At 42.0% G+C, this 22915-nt stretch overlaps 1 protein-coding gene across 15 annotated transcripts in view; it reads left to right on the forward strand.

Moving 5' to 3' along the window:
* The window catches only part of cib (thymosin beta cib), a 51629-nt gene that overhangs the window by 10304 nt on the left and 18410 nt on the right, over positions 1-22915 (forward strand). For 14 of the 15 annotated variants that reach the window (XM_076186981.1, XM_076186988.1, XM_076186989.1 and 11 more), the window contains exon 2: positions 20271-20438. In XM_076186981.1, the coding sequence (XP_076043096.1) occupies positions 20312-20438 (127 nt within the window). In that variant the 5' untranslated portion in view covers positions 20271-20311. Of the gene's footprint in view, positions 1-19116; positions 19141-20270; positions 20439-22915 lie in introns of those variants that run through there. The other variant, XM_076186982.1, reaches the window with a different exon arrangement.

The following is a 22915-nucleotide window of genomic DNA, read 5'->3' on the forward strand; positions in this document are numbered from 1 at the left end:
GTGCTGAAATCGATGTATTCAGTCAAGACTGGCGCACGCTATAACCATTTTTTTTTTCTTCTTCTTCTTCTTCTCTCTAGTGGGTCCTTTCATCATTCTTTGACATAAACACGCCAAAATATTGAGAGAACATGCGATCACTTGCAGTCGCGTGAAGGGAGAGAAATCTGTTTCTGCCTGCCACCCCCCTACCTCCACATCACTCACCCCCTCGTCCAGCGTTGTTGACACAGAACCAGAAGTTGCTGCGATTGGTTGTGTTGACTTTCCGTTACTAATCACTTCGCCTTGTAACTCTTTGTCACCGCCCTTTGGCATTCCACCGTACCGGATTAATTCTTTGCTTCACCACAGTGGCGAAAGGGAGACGAGGAAAAGGCTTAGCATGGCAAAGGTGACCGTTCTGTCATCGAAGTAAAAATGTAATGTGGTTGGAGTCATAGGCGTCTGTTGGGGCTTCCCACAACTGAGTGAAATCGCTTGATAACCGGATGAAAGGTTAGGTTAATCGATGCAGAGGTTAACTTCAGCTGAAGAATGCCCCATTTCGACAACTACAGTAAGACTCGAGCACGAACGCCAAAGGGTCGTAATGTTAATGCTAACGAACATTTAAACGGAGTATTTGCTTGTGTATACTACCTAATTGTTATACAGGATAAGAGCTATGCTCGTGGAGACCCCTCTGCTTCCATTATCCAAACTTTGTCGAGTGGGTGGAGAGGATATGTGTGTCGGCCCAGAGCAACAGTTAAGTCTGAAGAGGATGTTTGATATGGACTCGTCGATGGTTAGAGCAGAGAAAACGGAGGCTCAGGTTCTTCGCCTGCGCCGGCGCGCGAATTATTTAAAACCAATTTGGACCGATGGGGAAAATAGGCTGGACCTTGTTGCGCCTGTATACTGTATTACATTTAAATAAACACACCCTTTCCACAGATTGGAAGTGGTAACTCGCTACAATAAAACTGAATCAAAACAACCGATAAACATATAATCCCAGCTCTATTAATATATATATATATATATATATATATATATATATATATATATATATATATATATAAGTAAACATACCCTCTCCACAGATTGGTGGTGGTAATTAGCTAGCATAAAATTGAATCAAAACTATCGATAAACAGATATAATCCTATCTCTGTTAAAAATAATGATTATGTTTTATCAGTGTATATTCAGAAATACTTATTCACGAAATGATTACCGACTTCAGAAATGCTTCACGAAATGATAACTGACTTCAGAAATACTTCATGAAATTATTACTTAGAAATACTTATTCACGAAATTATTACTGACGTCATTTCCGTTTGAGTTTTTGTAATTATGGTGACGAGGAATTGTGATCAGTGAAATTGTATTATTGCCAAGATGTGTAACAAAAGAACCCCGTTTGTAGATAAGTGTAATATGATATAGGATTCTTGTGCTTAGTTTAGCGTGTTTATTATTCTCGCTCGTCCACTTGGAGACAACTAAGAGAGGCGGTTCGAAGCCCCGAATCATCGTGTGACGTCAGTAAGGACGTAGTCTTAATCACCAAGGTCCAGCAAAGTCTAGGAAGACTACCTTGCCGTGCTGCTAATAGAAGAAAATTTGACAAGAGCATATTTACAAGGGCGCGAGAGTTGTAAGAAATTGCAAAAGTGGGGTGGAAGGTGTAATTTGTCGTTGATTTGGAAATAATGGGTTTGCCTGAGCCGAGACCACTAAACTGCGGAACATAACGAGTCCCACCAATGAGACTGCCATTACCACGGAACTGCAAATTATTCTACGGCTGGGACAGTCTCCAACCACAGCCACCACGGCTGTTGCCACTTTCATATCTCAACATTTTCCTCGCTCCCATCACCGCAGCCACTATCAATATCAACACACCCACTTTTTCCGTTTTCATATATCCTTTGCGTCACGTATTAGAACGCCCATCCTTTCCAAAATCTAACCACTTTCTCTAAAATTTAATTAGCAGTGCCACCATCTGCTCAATTTAATTAACATCAACACCCTTCCTCGCTTTCTAAAGTCCGTTACAATTTCCCTTCTACTTATGCTAGTACACTGCAACATCTACTGATACTCGTAGACCATTGACCCGTAATCTTCGTGCCCCAAACTCACCCATCACCACCTAACCACCATATCCACCCCTACCACTTCCACCACTTCCTCAGACTTCTTGTGGTCAGTGACGTCAGGCCCGCCTGAGTCCCTGTGGAAGCGAGATCCCAAGGAGACGAGAAAGGTCAAGGGCATAAACAACAGCAGCAACATCGGAAGTGATAACGAGAACTGTTAACCAGGACTGATAACAATTGTAGCTGCAGCTGTGGTTGGTTGTTGTTATGATGAAGATAAAAGAATCCCCTCCCCTCCGACCCTCTTCATCAAATCGATGTATGACAACGACATAATCGCCGCCGCCAACCACTCGCCATAGCAAAGCGAGTGGTTCCGTTTCCATGCTAAGTCTCATCCCTGTCATAATCCGCTTCAATAGTCTGGAAATTTTACAATAGAATTATCATTAAGCCACGGAAACAATTTTCGTCATTCGTGGCTGTGTCATCCTATACACCGCACACGCTGTTGCACGTTTTACTCGCACATAATCCCCTCCCTGTCTCACTTCACACGCGTATCCGTCTGCCTCACTGTAGCTGCACTCTTGGGGTTTATGAAACTCCCAGAAGACAAGCGAGACCACAAGCCACTAGTATTCAAAAGTGGGTGCCTAGCGATTTTATTTAGCATTGAAGTGGTATCCACCAAGCTAAATGACAGTAATATAGTATGGGATACGATAGAAAACGGATAACTTGATTTTCTCCTGCATCACGGTCGTCGGTCTTATATTCCGCAATTCGCACTGTTTACAATCGGAAGGAGCCAATAGGAAGGAGAGTGAGTTCGTCCATTGTCGTGTTGCACCTTTGATATGAAAGGTAGATCCAGATCTGAACTGGGCAGTCGGGAACCCGCACATCGTGGTATCCGCTTCACTCCCCCCCCCCACCCGCGCCTTACTGGTGAATAAAAGCCCCATGCACTTCAGCATTGAGTCTTCACAATCCATAACGTATAATAAACGGAAATGACGTTAGCATCCCCCACCTCACTCTCTCGCTCTCTCTGTTAGTATTTTTCCGGCTTTAGTCAGAACTAAAGCCTTCAGATCCCGATTAGGATATTTACCCCGAACAGAGACATCACTTTTCAGTGCTCCAATCAATATGGTTTAATTGATTACGTTGGTTGTAGGCAGTCTTAAGTTCAGTTTTTAAATCTATTCCCTGGCGTCCATGACTCGCTTAAAAAAATGCCAACCATACCCAACTATTTCTACCTTTTCAGTTGAAGTTTTTCATCCGGTTACCCAATTTGCTGCCATCATTCGTGTTCCGCTTCTTTCCACCATCTGGTGCTCCACTATCAAATACCACGAAGTCATTACCACCACCATTCTGCTATTCTTTACTCCATTTCTCGAGAGGTTGTTTCATTTACTTGTGTACATGTACATACGCACGTTTGTGCGTGTGTAGCCGCACCCCATCCTTATTGAAATTCCTTTCCCACCCAACCATTCCCATCAGCATTCAGCATCTATGTACCTCTTCTCTCTAAACACCCCCTTGGATTTGATGACGCCATTTATAAATTCTGTACAGTGCGTGAGCAAACCGAATGGGTGAAATTGTTTATTATTCTCATAAAAATATATTGTATTGGCAATAAATACTTGTATAGTGCCATATTTTTTATAATAGGATATGTGCACCATGACTTAATCAATGGCATATATTCATATTCAGATAGAATAATGATAAGTAAAAAGTGAGAATAGAAACTAGATATAGAAAAATCACAATATAAGCATATTTTTGTTCTTTATTGTGATTGATGGTGGGGGAATTTTAAGCTATTTTTGAGCTATTTTTGTGGCTCACCTCAGCCAGTTTAGAGGAATACCTTTCCCTATCTCTTCTACTTCGAGTGTGCAGTTCGTGATTTCAACTTTCTCTTGCCAAAGCTTTCTTGCACAAGAAGTACAGGGCGATGCGTGGTGGTGGTGGGGGAGGGAGGTTAGGGTCATGGAGGTGACGGATGAAAATGGGGGAATTGTGGGGGGTGGAATTGATGGTTGACGGAGGCCAGGACCCGAGAAATTGAATAGTGGATTGAATGAGGATCCGGGATGGTGAAGAGCGGGTGAGGAGTTGTTGCTCGAGAAGGTGGAGGAAGGGAGAGAAGCCGGCACATAGACCGGGAAATTAAGAATAAATAAAATTGTGGTGAGGATGCAGTTCTCGGAAATCTACTAGCCTAGCCGTGAGCCCTCTTTTTGGCCGTAATGGAGGTAATGGTAGAACGTCGAAAGTCTGGACAATGACAGCGTGGCGTTGGATTTCATCGAAGAGAGCGTGGCCAGACTTACAACGGACCTCAGCGGTGAGGAAGGGAGGGAGGAGGAGAGGAAAATCTAGAGGCGTGGGTGCACGTGGCACATCGGAAGCAGCAGAATAGCGGCTGGAAGCAATCACTGTTGCGAGAGCAGTTGACGAACGAAGAAGGGAAGATCGTATTCATGTCAGTCATTCCTACGTATTTGGTTACTCTCCCGTGAAATTTGACAAAGACATACTTCATGGATGGGGAGTGAGGGATGTTGGAAATTTAACAGAAAATGGAAATTGCATACGTCATCTAACACGCTTGCCCAAGTCTATTCAATGTACCATTGTTTTGTTGAAAAATAAACTTCGTTTCAGACCACATCTCGTGAACTGCAGACATATCTTATCACATGTAATTGAAATGATTGCTCAAGCACAGGCAGGTGTCGTAGAACGGAACTTCCTGCAGCGTGAGGTTATGTTAAGGAAACATAATTTCTTCAGCTGTTGAAGACGCGTTTGGGCTGCGCTTGGATTGTTGGGGCAATAAGGCACTGCTACAAATCGGAGAGAAGTGCCTCTCGAGCCCACAACAACAATGCGAAATCACGCTTCCAATTACGCCACCAGCGCGCGCACACCAATCTTTCTTCAGTCGTCAAAGATAGACTTGCGTGCGTGAAACGGTAGATAATATCAGGTAATTTACGGTTGGAAACTTATTAAGTATCGGAAGTATTATTACTAACGCACACCACTTCCGTGTCCATGCACCCTGGACTGAAATGAAATATCAAGAAAATAACGAATTTTCAGGATATCTAATTAGATATCCGGAAATTTGTGGCATTGGTATTGTTAAAAACAAGAGCAAAACAACAATGGTCAGAAATAAGTACTTTAAAGATATATCGAATTATGGACTAATTGATATGGATATCTGTTGAAACTTAAATGTACTGTGGATCAATCAGCCAGTACTGTTTAGGTGATTACTGCTGGTATAGATAAACAAATAAATTGTGGACACTTGGGAGCTCATTTAGAACGAAACATTTTAATTTTATTTACGTTTTATAATTTTACGTCCGATCATACAATAACATGTTTTCTATTTAAACCCATGGTATACATGAGATGATAATAAATAAGAGATCAATGACTTGAGTGGGAAATAGTATATGAAAAGGAAGTGGGGTGGGGTTGTGAAAAGATAGATGTATACGGGTGGTGAAGAAAGGGCGGCATGGAAGGGGGGAGTGTGACGTCATCCTAGAGTAATGGTCCCTCGTCCCACATCCCAGTTGAGATCCTTTCTAACGTCATGTGAAACTCTTTATTGATGTATATGGTTTTTATTGTTTTCACTTTCTCTAAGACATGAATATGTATATATATGAGGTTGAACTACCAACATAACTTGAATTAAATGCGAGATTGATGCTTAATGAAGTGGATGGAAACGTGATTTTAGTAGATAATTCAGATACAGCCATATTGTATGCCTAGGTATTGAAATAATCTCCATTATTGTCGAATGTAAAATGCAAGACGCACGCACACAAGACCCTGCCAGGGTCGACTGAAACCGATATTCCGGCGTCGTCATCCGCTGCCTCACAGACGTCGCCACTGTTCGTGACTGGCGACATTACCCTCTTTGCTGTTCCTTAGACGGATGTTTGCATCGTGAGCAGTCTAGTTCAGCAACGTGAATGAAAAATCAGTCGTTATGACACTGGTGTATTGGACGACTGTATCTAGCAAATGTGATTATGCACAGGAGTGGACCTTCTGTTGCAACGTTTTTGGGGATTGTGATCTTATTTAGGCGGGGTCCACAAAGCTGACAGATTGAGACGTAGAATAAGCATGACAGCGAGAGAGTACAGATCCACTTCATGTCAAGCCAGGGATATCGTATCACAAACATGTTTCCGCTGAGAGGGTGACCCTTATGCACGCACTTGATACTTCAGGACTCTGATACAGGCGAAGTACACTCACTTGCGGTTGGTGACTGTGTCATGAATATATGCATATCTCTCTCACACACACACACACGCGCGCGCGCATTGATGACAAGTGCATGTCACAACTGGATTTCAAGTGGATTGTGGATTTTGTGATTTCTCTCAGTAGCATGTGGTGCACGCGTAGTTAGTTCAGTAATGCAGAAGCAGTCGGCTAGTAAACAGAGCAAGCAGTCTTGTTGACAGAAGCCGGTGTGTGCATCCGTCCTATAAAAATACACTAAGAGGACCGCTTCTGAAGAAAAGAACATGTTAATTCCAAGTCAAGTGTGAGAGGAGTGTGCGTGTTTTTTGGTATTCTCCATCTGAATGAATAAATGTTATATTGGCATGGAAAAACATTGGAGAAGAGTTCCAAACCCATTGACTGGCGCCAGCTATCCACTGCATGCCCTTCACCTTCCACTCCATTGGCACGGAGGAGGGGAGGAGTTGGGGGTCAGTGCCCGAGCGGTTCAAGGATGGTAGGGGGTGGAGGAGGGGAAGAGGGGCACGTGGGCGTTGCATCTTATTTATTTATTCAGTTATTCGTTCACGTGTGTGTGTGTGTATACACACACACACACACACATATGTGTGTGTGTGTGTATATATAGATATATATAGACCTGGTAATTTTATTTAATTATTTATTCATTTATATATTATTTGTTTCATTGTTCTTAGCGTTTGACTTCAAATCTGTCTCTACCACGCCGGTGTGCGTGCAGAGGAGGGCATCGTCTGTTTATATTTGTATAATCAGGTTTGCTTCTTCCATTCCTGTGCTTCTGTACCCGTCGCACAGGTACAGAAGCGGCTGTCTTTCGATAGTCTTTTTTCAATTACAAACCATCATTTTGTGAATATTTCTTCAAACGGAACATTCGATTCTATTTAATGAATCTGCCTGGAATCAGATGTCACCAGTAACTTCATTGTTTACAATGTATACTTTTGACCGTAAGTCTTGGGCTGGGTAAACTTGCTAATAAACCACACGTGCTTGAGCATGCGTTTGCTGTGTTTATTTGGGAGAGGAGTGCTTATGCACGATGATAGATTATATGTCGTTGTGTGTTGACGTACATGTGGCAGAGGCGCCCGTCCGACGTTCATTTTGCTTTCATGTTTGTGATACTACTTCAAGTTTGTATAAAGTTAATGATATTCACAGAATATAGCAGTTTACAGAAGTCTTGATTGTTGTCGCTGAAATCAATCACTTCACGTGGCTCGCTCTTTGTTTTGAGGTGCATATGTGTGGATATGCACTAGAATATACTCACGCCCAAGCAGTCGCTTGGCAAGTTACCTTGTAATTGCTTGCGACACTAACAATTCTGACGAACGGTCTTACTGACGTGGGCAATGGCAGACTCTCTCTTTCGCTCTTTATCTCTCGCTTTCTCCTCTCGTTTGATTTCAAATATTTCTTGTATAAATACATGACCATCCGTATATATTAAGCATATAAAAGACAAGGTGATATGACAGGAGTCGTGTGCGTGTACTTACATTTGTATTTCCGACAATAATTAATGTTTCTATACTTGAGGGCATTCGCGTTAATGAGGATTGTAGGGGTTAAAAGCTGAACGTATAAAATCTTTCGCCAGCCTTAGCGAACACTTTCCATCCATAGAGTAGATAACTTTATTGGCTATATATTTATGAAAGTTGCCTATATGTTTTACAGGTAAGCGAGATAAATTTGAATAGGAAGCAGGTGTGTTTCTTCTTTATGGTGGTAGGAGGCGTTCGCCTAGAATGGCGAAATCTTTTAAAAATACAGCCGTGCCACAAGATAAGGTCTGGGTAAGGCGCCCTTTACAGGTTTTATGGGTGTCTTTATTGGGTAGAGGCAGGAGCGTCAGTGAGGTGAAGAACCGAATACAAAGTACTTCACCATTAAACGGAAAAGTATATATATATGTGTTTATATATATATGTATATATATATATATATATATATATATATATATATATATATATATATATATATTACACACACATACTCGAAAATATTACCCAAGATTACAATATCTAGTATGCAGGAGACACATTTTCAGAATATTGGGAAACTTCCGAATTTTACCTGAATAGTGACAATGAAGGCTCTTGCAGATGTCTAGAAAACTAGCTACGTACTTGCGGTCAACCGGAAGAACACTGCTTAGTAAAGTTGTTACCGTGTTTAGGTCACCCGCATTGAAGGTGTTGGGTGAGGTCGGAGTTTGGGAGGGGGGGGGGCGTTGTTGGCTCCTCTCCCGGATAGCAACCGAAGATCAGACTCAAACTTCCAAGAAAACACTGACGCGATCTCACCGATGAGATGGTAGTGAGATTTTTTTTTTCTTTAGGAGTAGGTACCTAAGATGTTTTGTCTCCGGGTGGTCGGGTAGGTTGCGATGCACTGATCAGGGGAGGTGATGAGGGTTATCACACTGAGCTATTTTTCCTCTCACACCCTTCCTCTAACCTCCATTTGAATAACTAGAACATGACTGTGCTTACAGAAATCTAGACTCTAAGGATATTTCAACAGTATATCTAACATTCGTATAAGTGCAATTTCTTAATTCAGCATTCAGCTTTGCTATATATATGACGGAAATATAATTTGGTATTTGAAAAACAAAACATTGCAACCGAAATACCACGGAGCTGCCTAGTGTAGGCCTTATTGTCTCTTGCAGTCTCCTTCATTCTTATGTTCTTATGAAATAGTTTTATCCAAGTGAACGCGCAAGTGTCGGCAGCCTGTGTAAGCCCAGTGTGATAGTCATACGAAGGCAGAAGAAAGTATTCATAGGTAATAGCAACAATTAAAAACATTCCCTCTACCGCACTTGACACCAAACCATCCCGTGTATCCAACCGGACGTTCCCTGGCATGTCTGGTCGAAGAAAGGTCATGCTTCCCATGTGGCAGTAGAGGACATCTGGGACCTCCTGGGTTCTCCCAGAAGATCCTACTTCCCACCCCTTTCCTATTCGAGATGATAGGGTGCCGTCCACAGTGTGACAGCGAAGTGTAATTGCATATCCTAGTTTGTGTGTGAGAGAGTAGAGAGAATGAGTAATTGTACTGAGGACAGCCATTTATTAGAGAATTGTTGCATTGATAAGTTTTTTGTAACACCAGACGATTTTATTCAACCGGGACTCGAACCCTGAAAAGGTTAACCGAATGTCGCGTTGCTATGGAAGTGTAAAGATCTGTTGCAGGGGACGGTTGGGGAGTGTTACATAATTTTTCAATTTACCCAAATTGATATGGTCTTCCACTTGTGGGGGGGGGGGCAGAGGAAGGCGAAGGTTTGATCGATCCCTCCAACCACAACTACCCTTGGTCGCTTCATCTGAATAAAACATTTGGATGGTAAATAGCATGAGAGTATTTGGAACCGTTCTTTAGGTGGGAGCTAGAATTCCACATGTACTTAGGATTACATATATATTCCTCTAGATGGAATGAAGTCTGAGAGTTGGTAGGCAGGAGCGGGTGCGCGTCAGTTTGGCATTGGAGTTATTTCTCAGATCCTGCACGGCGTAGAGAGGCCGTGTTTCGGGTTGTCAAACGCGCTTGCTGCGCATTCAGACACTGGCGCGTCGCGTGGTAATGCAAGTGTATGTGAGAAGATTTAAATACATAAACTCTCTCTCTCTCTCACACACACACACAATTTGAGGTTAGATATGATTTAAAAAAAATAGACGGGACCTAACGAGCGTTGCTTTCCTGTATACTACAATTAGGTAAGTACACCCGTCTCTCTTGGGCAAGGATATGTGTGTAATGTCACATTACGCATAAATAGGACAATACATGAGCTATTACACAGGAGGGATATGTTCATCAATCACGAGTCCAGCACGTGATCCAAGACCATGGAGAAACGTACGTATGGAACGTAGTTAACATGGCGTCCCTGCAGGACCAATAAGAAGAGGGGAAAGGGACTATAGTATCCTCTGACACCACGTCACTTGAAATACCAAACCACCATCACCCTATTGTTCGGTGGCCAGACAAACTTGAGGTTAAAACGGCGCTGACTGTGTCATCGGGTGAGGAACTATTGTTGCCATAAAACGGTTCACCGTATTCGCACTTGTGGTCGTCAGCCTTGTCATTCGACTGGTAACTGTCGCCCCCCCCCTCTCTCTCTCTCTCTCTCTCTCTCTCTCTCTCTCTCTCTCTCTCTCTCTGAAAAATTCGAACTGTCTTTCACGAAGAAAAAACAGCAAGATAAGCGTATACTTTAACTTCTTAACAATTTCTTCCCCGTTTTCTGCATTTAGCATGATCTAAAATGACAATTCGAGTTTGCATGTAGAGCTTATTCAAAGAAAAGTCGCCCCACTTTTAGGTAGGAACTAAAATTCCAAAATTTACAGAAAAAGAGCGAAAAGTGGAATCGGCTAAATTGTGAACGAGAGTAGATGTACCTTGGTTAGAGATGACTTCAATAAACAGGAATGACTCAAGAAAACAAGCCTGCATCACGCAGTCCAGTCATCGATCATGAATCACTCCCGTGCCGTGCCGTTGCTGCAGGAAAACATTCGCGGGATGCAGACAAAAGAACTGAGTCAGTGCAAGGTGTTGCAACGATAATCAGTTACACCTATTGATGTGATAGTGTGCATACGTGGGTGGTATTGAAAGCACCATGATTCCAGACTAAGCATTTATCAGGGATGGATACACAACAACGGGTTTCCACGAGCATAGGTCTTGCATATTAAAGTTGGTAAACACACGTATTTATGTTTTATTTGTTAGAATCCCGGGCTGGCACGCTACAGAAAGCTTCCACTAATACTGTAAGCCGTTTCCGTCCACTTGAGCAAATGACTGTGTGTATAGTATTTGTGTAAGGTCACCCACAGACTACTGCACGAGCTGAGCTCTCATCTAGGAAGGTAATGACTGCCAAACACGTGATCTAAGAACATGGTGAATCATTAGTTAGGGCGTCAATGGCCTCTAAATGCGGTGGAGTCGGAGAGGCCATGCCTACTCGGAATAAACAAATAGATCAAATTAATTAACATAGATATTTTGAACGTCATTGTTTTTGTTTTGTTACAATGTTTTGCGTCGCGCGAGCAACGATAAGCGCACAAACACGGACGCTGGGTTACAGTTGAAGCACCATATAGCCAGATAGTGAAATATACTTACATGTATATTGATTTTTGATCAGATTAATGTTTTATTTAAAAAAGAGAAGATTGGGATGTTAAGAGATTGTCTCGAGATAGATTAACGCTCGCACGCGCGTGGACACAGACAAACTTCAAGTCCGCACATGCGCGCGCACAAAGTTCGCAGCAGATAATCAATAATGTCCGTTAGTTCCTTTGTGTTTTCCCTCGTGGCGTTACAACCTGTTACATTCCTGTTACTAGGTGCTGTCTGTCGCATATTTATGTCGTCCAAAACCTCTCAACACCCCCACCCCACCCCCCGGTCTCTATGTAGCGCAACTATTTAGCTCCGACTGTCAGGGCGGCTCGCTGTGGTAGAACTGTGCATCGCCGCATTGCTTTTGACCTAAACAGTGTGCCGGGAGTCAGGTCGATCTGTCATCCTCCACGAGGAGGTGGTGAATGGGAGGGGCGATAGAACGGGTTTTGTTTGTGTATAATGTAGGTGTGTCCTCTAGCTCGGTCACCCACCCCCACTTATAAGGGAGAAGAAACTTTGTGTGTGTGTGTTTTATTATTAAATTAATTTACACAGTTTTCAGGAAAGGGGCGCATTTCGCCTTCTTAAGTGCGTAAGATAGATACAACGACATCGAATGTCAGTTCCTTGAGAATCGTCGCTCGCGCCTCCCTTCGTCCATGCAAATGCGACGTAAGCGGTGACAACAGACGGATGGCTGTCAAGACTGTATGTCGAAGGAGGTGGTGGGAAGGAAGGGAAGGTACAAAGGTAGGGAGGGAGGGTAGGTGCGACTGCGAAAGCTTGCTGTCAGAGGTCATTAGGTTACCGGAGGTTTGAGATACTGACGTGGCTCGATTTTATATACACACACCGGATCGACGGTGCGGTGGTACCGTTCTTGACGGCTTATTCAGCGATCCTAGTTCGAGTCCCGACCAGGGCTGAAAAGTGTGTGTATATATATATATATATATATATATATATATATATATATATATATATATATAGCATCGCTTAACTCCGGTGGGCAAAAAGTTAAGTGTGTGTGTGTGTTCAGGGTCACAACATTACCCGTAGATCGAGCCACACACAAGCTCTGAGCTCTCATCCAGGAGAGTAATAACTGCCGATTACGAGCCCAACAAGTGATCCAAGACCATAGTGAATCACATCTGGTTTCCTCCATCTTCTACCATCTTCGTTCTTACCCTGCCCCACATTTTACGTCGGAATGTCCGCCCATCCTTGAGCGTCTCTGAGAAAGAGTAGTTGGGTGTCTACATTCTCGACACAAAGGCTATCACAAGGCAGCTCCACAAAGGTTGCATCCCCCCTCCCCCACACCCACAGCAACTTTTGTTTCCTCGCTGCCTCAGGCAGCTTTGTACAGGATGGACCCGAAGTTGAGGAGATGGGTCGTTAAGGTCTTCGAGGTTTTGGGGAAAGGCTTAAAGGTTGGTTCCGGAAGATGTGGGCTAGAGTGGCAGAAACCTCCAACTCTTCCTTCTTCCTCCTCTTCTTTTTCTTCCTCTCGGGTGGATGGACTCAGCCATCAGGCTAAGCTTCAAATCACCTTGTGAACAACACTGGAGCGACACATTGGCATAGAGTACCTCTAATCACTATCCTGATCTTGTGATCATATTGAGACAGCTTCTGCCGACACCGGTACTAGGCCTGAAGACCAGCAAATATCTGTTAGTAAGGAAGCGGTATCCGTGTGTGTGTCCGTTCGTTTGTTTTTCACTGGTGTATTGACTCAGCCTACCCACATTCACACGTAGCTTTCATCTCTGACAAAACCTTCAAAGCTCAGTCACCACCCTGTCTCAGCCACTCTTCAAATCACCTCGAACAACATCTGAAACGTAAACTCAAATTCTTAAGGTTTTATTTGCTATTTCTTCATCTTCTCATCCCTGTGCTGTCTGTGTTCCAAGGGTGAGGGTTCGAGGTTGTTAGGGAGAGTGTGCAGAGGAGGGGAGGGGGATTTGTGGAGGGATCTGTAAACACTCGAAGTGTGTTGCAAGAGGGAACTGCTGGCTGACATCCCGCTGTCCTGCATCGTGATGCTTGCCTTGTCGATGGTTCACCCAGGATCTTCGAGCGCACCAATGGGGACATTTTGTTGTGCGCTCTCTCTCTCTCTCTCTCTCTCTCTCTCTCTCTCTCTCTCTCTCTCTCACACACACACACACACACACACACATATGAATTTTAGCTTAGTTTGATAATTAGATAAAGACATCCTTGGCATTGTTCAAAATAAGTTTTGGCTTGAACTGAATTAAAGAAAAAAATAAAAGTTTTATTAATCCCCGTAACATACTCGTTCATGTTACATGTCTAGTACCTCTCGTGCGCATATAGAGATGACGTAAGGTGTTAGGCGTGTAGGGAACGGCTCTTGGACATGGGGTGGGCAGGCAGTAATACGCGAGGAAGGAGTTGGCAGGGGTATTGGGAGAAGACGGGAGGAACAGTGGAGTTCCCGACGGAAGACGAGAACAAAATATAGTTAAGAGTGAGTGTAGTGTATATATTTACCTAGTTGTATTAAACAGGAAAAGAACAACGCGCCTTGGGTCCCTTCTTTTACTCTCCAACTTATATCCTTAATTTCAAAATATATTTAGATTTGCATCCCCTTTTAGGCCATTCCAAGCATTTATGCATCTATATGGAAAAGTGTATTTCTTTACATCCTTTGATGATGTAGTCTTTCTTAATTTGGCCACATGAATTCGTAGAGCCCTCCTTTCCCAAACCAAGAGATCAGTGTAGTCAACCCCATTGACCTGAATACTGGAATAATTTTGCCTCTCTTAGATATTTCAAAGTAGGTAAACCTAGCGCTTTTAGTCTCTGTGTTTGCGTGTTCATGCATTGCATTACACAGGAAAAGATCAATATTCGTGGGGTCATATCTCTTATTCTCCAGTTGTCATACCAAGCTTCAAATTCATGTGGTTGTGTGTGTGCGTGTGTCCGAACCGCTAAACGCAACCCACACGGCGTCAGCACGATCTCTATGTCTACTGCATACCCAAAGACAGTCATCCGTCAACTGGGTGGAAGGGGAAGTGAGGTGGGGTGGGGGGGACGACGTCCTGGCGCCGCGAGCCGTGTCATAAGCGTGCATGCCACAAACCTTGGCAATAGTCTCCCTACTTCACAATATTTTCCTCAATAAATCATCTAAATCAACCCCATTGATGCCTGGGGGAATATCTTTCGTAAAGCTTCGGTCTACTGATGTTGATATATTAGGGCTGTGTACGTACCGATTGATCAATGGGTTCAAACTAATCAACATGTCTAAAGCGATTCGTTGCATAGTCGTTTCAGCAACACCATTGCTTATCGATGATTAGTTCACTCAAAAATATCCCATTTGATTAAATGAAAATCACATCTTCGCGCACACACACAAAACGGAGTAATTTGAAAACGGTAGTGCTGCTAAATAACGTAAGCAAACCTAAAACAAAGGTTGACCAGTGGTAGCGCAGAGACGTAAACACAGTAAGCTCCGCAGACTCGAAGTACGTGTTCACTAAGACCCTCTCCTTACTCTGATAGGCACCACTATCGCTCCACAGAATACAAATATGGACCAACAGACTCCCATATGCCTTAAGACGTTCTTTCTTGCTACGTCACACCCCCACTCCTGTGCGAGACTCGTCCACATCCCCAAGAGAGCTAATGAATTACTCGACATGACGTCACAAAGCGATCTGAGCCGCGGACGCAACGGATCGAGCACAGGAAAGTCGGCCTGGACTCGTGTCTCACACGCTTCAGTGTCTGCATGGCCATACATTTATTATAGTCGCACTTTTACCCTGTAACCATGGTTTAAACCTGATGTCTTCTTTAATGGTATATTGCCGGTGCTTACAATGCACCCCCTGGAATGTGAAAGTAGTAAGATTTATTATATTTGATTTTCGCTTACCGTCCGTTATGCAAAGCTTGTCTTCAACGCGGTCATATCTCTGTAGAGCTTCACCCACGATGTACCTCGTTCCCGTTCTTCCTCATTGATTAACTGCACATCACGCAAACATACTGACCCTATCGATCACTTCACGATAATCAGTTCACGTTAAGGTTATCTTATCTATACTGCCAATGTTGGGCCCTCGATACGTAAGTGCATTGGAATGTCTTCACCAAGGAAGGGTCAGGCAGAGATTGGATTGCTCTCTCTCTCTCTCTCTCTCTCTCTCTCTCTCTCTCCCTAAGAATTACAAAGGAGGAGCATGCCGACAGACAATTTGGCCCATAACTAGGTCGGATGCGAAAAAATAATAAGTAAATGAATAAAAATTATAATAATATAAATAATAATAAGATAAATGCATAGGTATAGTTAAATAATAAACAAACAGGTTAATAGTAAATAATAATAAATTGACAAATAAATGAAAAATAATCAAATAATGATAAACAGGCAAATAATAACAAATAAACAACTAATATAAGATAAATGGCAGACATTACAGCATCTTGCTTAGGTGTTTAAACGAATCTTTAAGCTTCGAACTGAACTACATTGTAGGAAGTTTATTTCATTCATTAACTACACGGTTGACGAAGTTGTTTCTACCCACTTTCAAATTAAATTTATTTCGTGACAGTTTGAGACCATTATTTCTTGTCAATCTCTCTCTCTCTCTCTCTCTTTTTAACTCGTCCTCGATACCCAAGTCGTTATCCGAGACTGGTAAAAAAATATTCACCCTTGGGAAAACATCCGAGAAACTTGCAACAAATTCTAAATTGTGTTGTGATTATCCACGACCCACGCAGGAACTTATTTTTCTCGCCATGCGGTGAAGGAGTGAGAGCAAGTTATTTGCACAATTGACGTTTGTAAATTACGTGGGTATCACAGTTGTACTTAATGAACCCTAACTCGTTCGCGAAATGAACCCAGAAGTTTTGATGACCATACTTAAAAGTTTCTTTCGTCCTCCTTACCCCCCCAAATCTTCTTTAGCACTACGACTACTTTAACATGAATTTGTCCCCGAGGGTAGAAACGCCGGTTATTGCCAAATAGATTAAAAAATCAGAGCCTTCATTCGCTTTCTCTTCCCGTTGCCTTCCTTGGCAATAGTTCCGCACCCCCGTCATTCTCCCTTCAGTTTTCCTCCGCTGTCATTTCGACCTTTTCAAAAGTTTGTAGGATCACAAATCCTGCCGTGTGTGTGCTGACCTCGTTTTCATCATGCGAATCTTAACAGAAAAAAATAATCCTCTGGCTGAATGTGTCCGTTGTGATATTCTTAATGAGTACGCATTTGTGTTTGTCTTGGTAGTTTGATGTGTGGAATGTTTGTATGATACAGGGATGCGGAGGTATATGTGTATTGACGGGATTGTTTGGGTAAAGAAAGTGTAACTCTTCATCCCTCCTCCTTCCTCCCTGTCTTTCGGGATTTACATATATATATATATATATATATATATATTATGTATGTATTCCAAGCAAATCGCTGTCATACTCACGCAAGTACATGTTAGCTTGTGTGCACTGCAGTTCGTAACAAGAACAATTTACTGATTTATCTCTTTCCGTGTGTTATGATATTTACTATAGGTGAATTTTTTACATTAGACTGAAGAACAGGAAGGGAGATTGCATGAAAGAATCGATAGAAGCATTTAACTCCCAGATAAGAAACAGTGTATCCTATGAGGGAATCAGGCTTACACCCTTGTGTATTTGGTTCACGTGCAGGATTGCCAACCCTTCCGCAGGGGCACGATGCATGTTGCACAAAGCAAACTGTCAGTTGTACTCTTGAAATCGATCACAGTTACTCGTATCCTAGACTTCCACCTCAAAAGACTGTTCGATGTCCAGGGAGCACGGGATAGTGCAAAATGTTGTCTTTATTATTTAATTAGTTTTGTGTGTACCGTTATGAAATATGCACTCTCCATTATTTGGCACGCCTATACTTTGTTTCACCAAGTGTATTGGAAATTCTCGTATATAGCAGTGTATGGCAACAAGATCAGCTGGAGCTTTTGCCAGATACGTGTTTTTCTTTTTCTTTTAAATCGCTGCCGCAGCGTGACGATATAGCAGATGCAACTTTATCTCAATTAGTTGTTGCAGCCACAACACCTTCCTCCCTCTCTCTCTTTCTCTATTCTCCTTCCCTTCTCTCTCTCCTTGTGTGCGCAACGCAAGCTTCCTGTTGCACCATACCAATGATCCGTCTGTTGTACAATTAGCTTCATTGTCGATAGAATACAAAGGAACACAATGGGAAAAGTAATGCAGCAGGTGGCAGTACATGACGATGGTATAGAGGAAATGTATATACATTGTGTGTGTGTATATATATATATATGATATATATATTATACATGTCGCTTGTTCACACAGCAGGATATATTAAGGTGTGGGTGATATTTTTTCATTTTTGTGTGCATGCATACGTGTGCGTTGATACACATACATATCGTAGTATATCAGATATTCACCTCAACTATGCACTGCATTGTGTTTGTCTCGGCGTACCTTGATAATAAGCAATTCGCAACATTGTTTTTATATCGTGGTTATAACGATGTCTTGATATCACACACACACACACACACACACATATATATATATATATATATATATATATATATATATATATATACATACATACATACATACAGCGGGTTCTTTATCAGCCTCCCTAAACTAGCCAAATGACATACATGTATTCTCGAAAAAATCACCATGACAGGTGGAATGTATGGACAAGAAAAAATATTTGATGTCTCGATGTGCATTGAGAAACGATGCGAATCGGGGGGGGGGGTTAGGAATCTGCAAGGGAAGAAATTTTGTTACTTGCCTCTAGGCGCCTTATGTCATCCCAATATGAGGTAACGGGTCGTTCATAAGTCTTGTACATGGAAGAGAAATGTACTCGTAGGGGAAATAATAAAAACACTTACAGTTCATAACAGCAACCACAACAACATAGGAAAGGCATACAGGTGGCAAGATTATGCCATCGCTTTGGCATCCTTTACACAAACGTTACGACTTTGCTGTAACCGGAAGTAATGACATTTGGCGAATGTTTTGGCGAAGAGGTCCAACCCTACCTACTCTGCCTTGCTTTGGAAACGTACGGGGGGAAAAGTAGCTGTACTGGGATAAGCCAGTCATCAAAATCCATTGTTGCTTCCATTGACTACTTCACTATCGCTTTTGTCTAGAATTTAGGTCTAGGGCACCTGTCCGCACAAATGACCCGTTGGCAAGTACAAGTAATTCATTGAAAGAGTAACGTAAATGTCCGATTATATATATCCTTGTGTTGCCAGAATCACCGCTTTCGATAAATATCTATTTAATTGTCTGCTGTCCATATTTACATATCCTGCTAAAACCTACTAGGGTCCAGAAACTCCCAATGTCATTCTATTCTGTACTGCACATGCGCACACGCCTCCACATTCGCGCCAAAGCAAGTTAGTGGTGTGTTAGCTAGCGTTGTCGAAGGTAGTGCTTGTAACTTGTCGTTTCAGAAATCTTTAGCATCATGTAGCCTCATGTGATTTTGTGTCGGGCTATATAAATCGCCCATTAACTGCAGGTGTTTCGTCCAAAATTGTGGAGGACAATAGATTAACACTGTAAAGTGCTCTCTCTTTAATAGTTTGACATGAGAATGTCAACCATTGTTATCTTTAGAAATTGGTACTGGACAACGTTAATTTTGTAATAATGTCTACATTATATTTAACAATTTCAACATATTTTGTATATACTTGGGGTACTTCTGTTCGTCAGTTTTTATCTACCTGGTCATTTATCAGGACGAAAACTTTTTTGGGAATGTAACCATTTTGGGTCTGGTGTCTACCCACGAATTGAGGGATGCTAATTGACATTTGCCCCCCCCCCCCACACACACACACGCACACAGTTCTAACTCCTGTATTGGAGAGATTTAAAGTTGAATATAGGGGCACTAAAGGTTAGCAGTATGTCGTCTTGTTAGGAAGAGAAACTGTTGTGAGCCATGTAAACTAAAGTAGTATCGAGTAAATTGACACTGTCGTTGACAACTTTTAGGTAAAATTTGGTAGGTACTGACAAGTATTGGCTGATTTACAAAATACCATACTAATCGAACGCGAATACCAGCGACTGTCGGACTTTGTATACCAAATTGTAGGAATTCGTCAGTTTTCGCCTCGCCCGCACGCACCAAAATTTGTATATTTTTACCCTTTTTTCCACACTTATTAGGTAAGCTAGGTAAGGTTTGATTTTTTTAAACAAAAATTCTTCAGGAAACGTATGTTTCTACTTATGTTTTAATTAGGATTTAAGCTTCACTTGCAGGGGAAATGACTAGTTTCTGTCTGCCATTACCCCCTCAAGAGCGTTGTGGTGGAGGGGGGTTATCTAGGATGATATTGATGTCCGGTGGAAGTACAGGTCTTAGTTGCATAAAATACGTTAATATCAAGGAGAAAAACATGATTCACGAAAAAGTGGTTAAGAAAGTGCCGCCGTTTTGCAACAAAGTATTACTCCCATGCATTGATTCCTGGAAAACTAGTATTATCAGAAGGTGAATACTATAAATATGTAACAATTTTTTTCTTCTTCATTCATTGCAGACTTTCCGTAGTCTCCCAATATATTCACCACCACCACCACCATGAGCGCGGACCTCAAGAAACTTCCCAAGGTTGACGATGCTCTCAAGAATCAGTTGGAGGGCTTCACGCCGGAGAAGCTGAAGAGGGCTACAACAGCCGAAAAGACTGCGCTCCCCACCAAGGAAGGTAGGATCTCTTGATCTCGTCAGCGCGCTGAACCACAAGTCTTCCGTGGAAGTCCTAATGGACGTATCTAAGTTGCAGTTGTTTCTTTATGTGGGGTATTTATTTGCAGTGTTTGGTCAGTGACAGGGTATGTACAAGGTAAGGTTGTGACTAAGAGATTGTTGTATAACGTCCGGACTAGTTTGTGCTGTGATGCATTGCCAGCTAGCGACTGATACCGCACCCCAGTCTGCTTTCTTGGAGTTGTGAACCCGTTGATCGAAAATTTACCAGAGTTTGGAAGATATGCACATGGTTTCCACTTAGAAATTGTAGGGACTTTGATCACGAAGTGCCCAAGATGAGTAAATTCTAAAACTGTCAACATTTAAGAGAAGTGCCTTGAAGTGTGACGAATGCTAATTTGTTGGTATGCAAATGCTCAAGAATGCGTAATGCTTGAAAGTGACTTCTACTGCACATAAGCATGCTTAAGCACCGAAGTGAGATTGAATTGAACTCTAATAACTTCCTTTTTCTTCGTCGTAATTTTATGCCCGCCATAATCTATGGTAGACGTCTCACACTAGTTGGGATACATGCTGGAAAGATACGAATGCTCGTGAAGGTCCAGACGCTTGAACGAAAACGCGGGCCACGAAACCACACGACACCGCATAAGTAATAATAGACCTTGTGCCTAGAGGGAATATGACAGTTATTTGCGACTGGTTTCGGAGTCGTCGTTTCCGTTGGAGCCCGCGGCCGTGGTTACCTGAAATAATTATTTTCTTGTAAAGTTTGGGCTTTAGGAAAGTTGCATTCAGGGGAAATAGTTGGTCATTGTGACAAGTTCGGGAACCCCGTAAATGCAGTGTGACTTGCTTTGTATCCAAGCATCTCCAGTCTTGTATGGGTGTGCGGCCAGTGCAAGGGGGTCACGTGCGGCATTGATGGGAAGCTCGATTCGTTCTCTACCATGCAATATATATATATATATATATATATATATATATATATATATATATATATATATATATATATATATATAATACAGGTGAAAGATGTAATCACTCATTTGTCAATCACGTGAAAACTACTGTTGGAGTAAAAAAGACTAGAGACGTGGAATCTATATATTTCGATCTACTGAAGAGGATTGCAGTTTGCAATCGAAATATATAGATTGCCCGTCTCCAGTCTTTTTTTTTTACTCCAGTGGTTTTCACGTGATATATATATCAGAGGGCACAAATTAAGATATTTACCCGTGCATGTGTTGGCATTTAGCCATATTTTAAGTACATATATTAAATTTATAAAGATTCGACGACATCAGCTCCAATTAAAACTATATCACACAGGTGAGTTAGGGTGCTTTAGCTCCTTCCTGGGCCAACTATTTAGCGCTTTATCTTCCTTTTCTCACTTACGCTAATTAGCTAGCGGTTTCCATGCTTCAAAACCTGGGCCAGGACACAAGCACACGCGCATGCATACGAGATCACACGAGCACAGTGTTGCCGCAAATCCGGAATTCGTCTGCTAGCTGCATGGCGGGAACACCAGTCGGACGTGATTACGTCAAATATCCGGCGATGCTCTTTTGAATCGGAAATTCCGGATAAATTAGTTTCTCGTCAATTTCTAAAAAAGTAAAGCTTGAATAAATATAAAGAGAATATATACGTGTATTTTTAATATATCCACACCATTACCATTGCATTTTGTGTTTATTTATGTTGTCAGTAAAGTTTACAGAGGTGTAATGCTTGAGCCACTCGCACAGGAAGACCACTTTCGGGCCAGATTTTATGCGAACTCGAGCTTTCCAAAGGAACTCACTACATTCTTTGATGAATCTGATGACACAGAAAGTGATGATGTACACAACAGTGACGATGACAGCGAAGTAAGTGATGAAAATGATTCAGAACATGATGAAGGAAATGAAGAATCTAATACATATGTGGAAAGCGAGGATTTGTTCATAAGTAACGACGGCAGTGATGAAAATCACGCTTAAGTTTAACCATACAGTGCCAGACAATATTATTATCATTTTTCATTACGTTAGAGAGAAAAGTGATGAAGAAAATGAAGATAATAAGATATAATATCTAAGTCTGTGAGCACAAACTGATTTATACCGACTTCTAACTGTTTATATGCTCATAAGTGACGATTGCAGGGCAAGGCAAGGGGAAAGCATGCATGCATATGCTGTTGCCTAATTCCTAAGAACAGATAGTCTGATAATAGAGTTAAAAATATATATCAAAGCTACATCTCGACGAAGAGGAATGTTTAAGGCTGTTACATTACAGGCTTATACGTACTGTTCACTACGTAACTTTGACAAGCGCTATGGTTTTTTCTCAAAATCATTATTGAAGAGAGAAACATATGCCACTAAAACAAATAAGTTATCCATTTGAAATGTCGTTTTCTATTATGATCTACTCTATGGCTAAGAAAACTGTATGAGACATTATTAG

This window comes from Oratosquilla oratoria, chromosome 6, assembly GCF_046742065.1.
Source record: "Oratosquilla oratoria isolate Oo_2021 chromosome 6, ASM4674206v1, whole genome shotgun sequence".
NCBI classification, from domain to species: Eukaryota; Metazoa; Arthropoda; class Malacostraca; order Stomatopoda; family Squillidae; genus Oratosquilla; species Oratosquilla oratoria.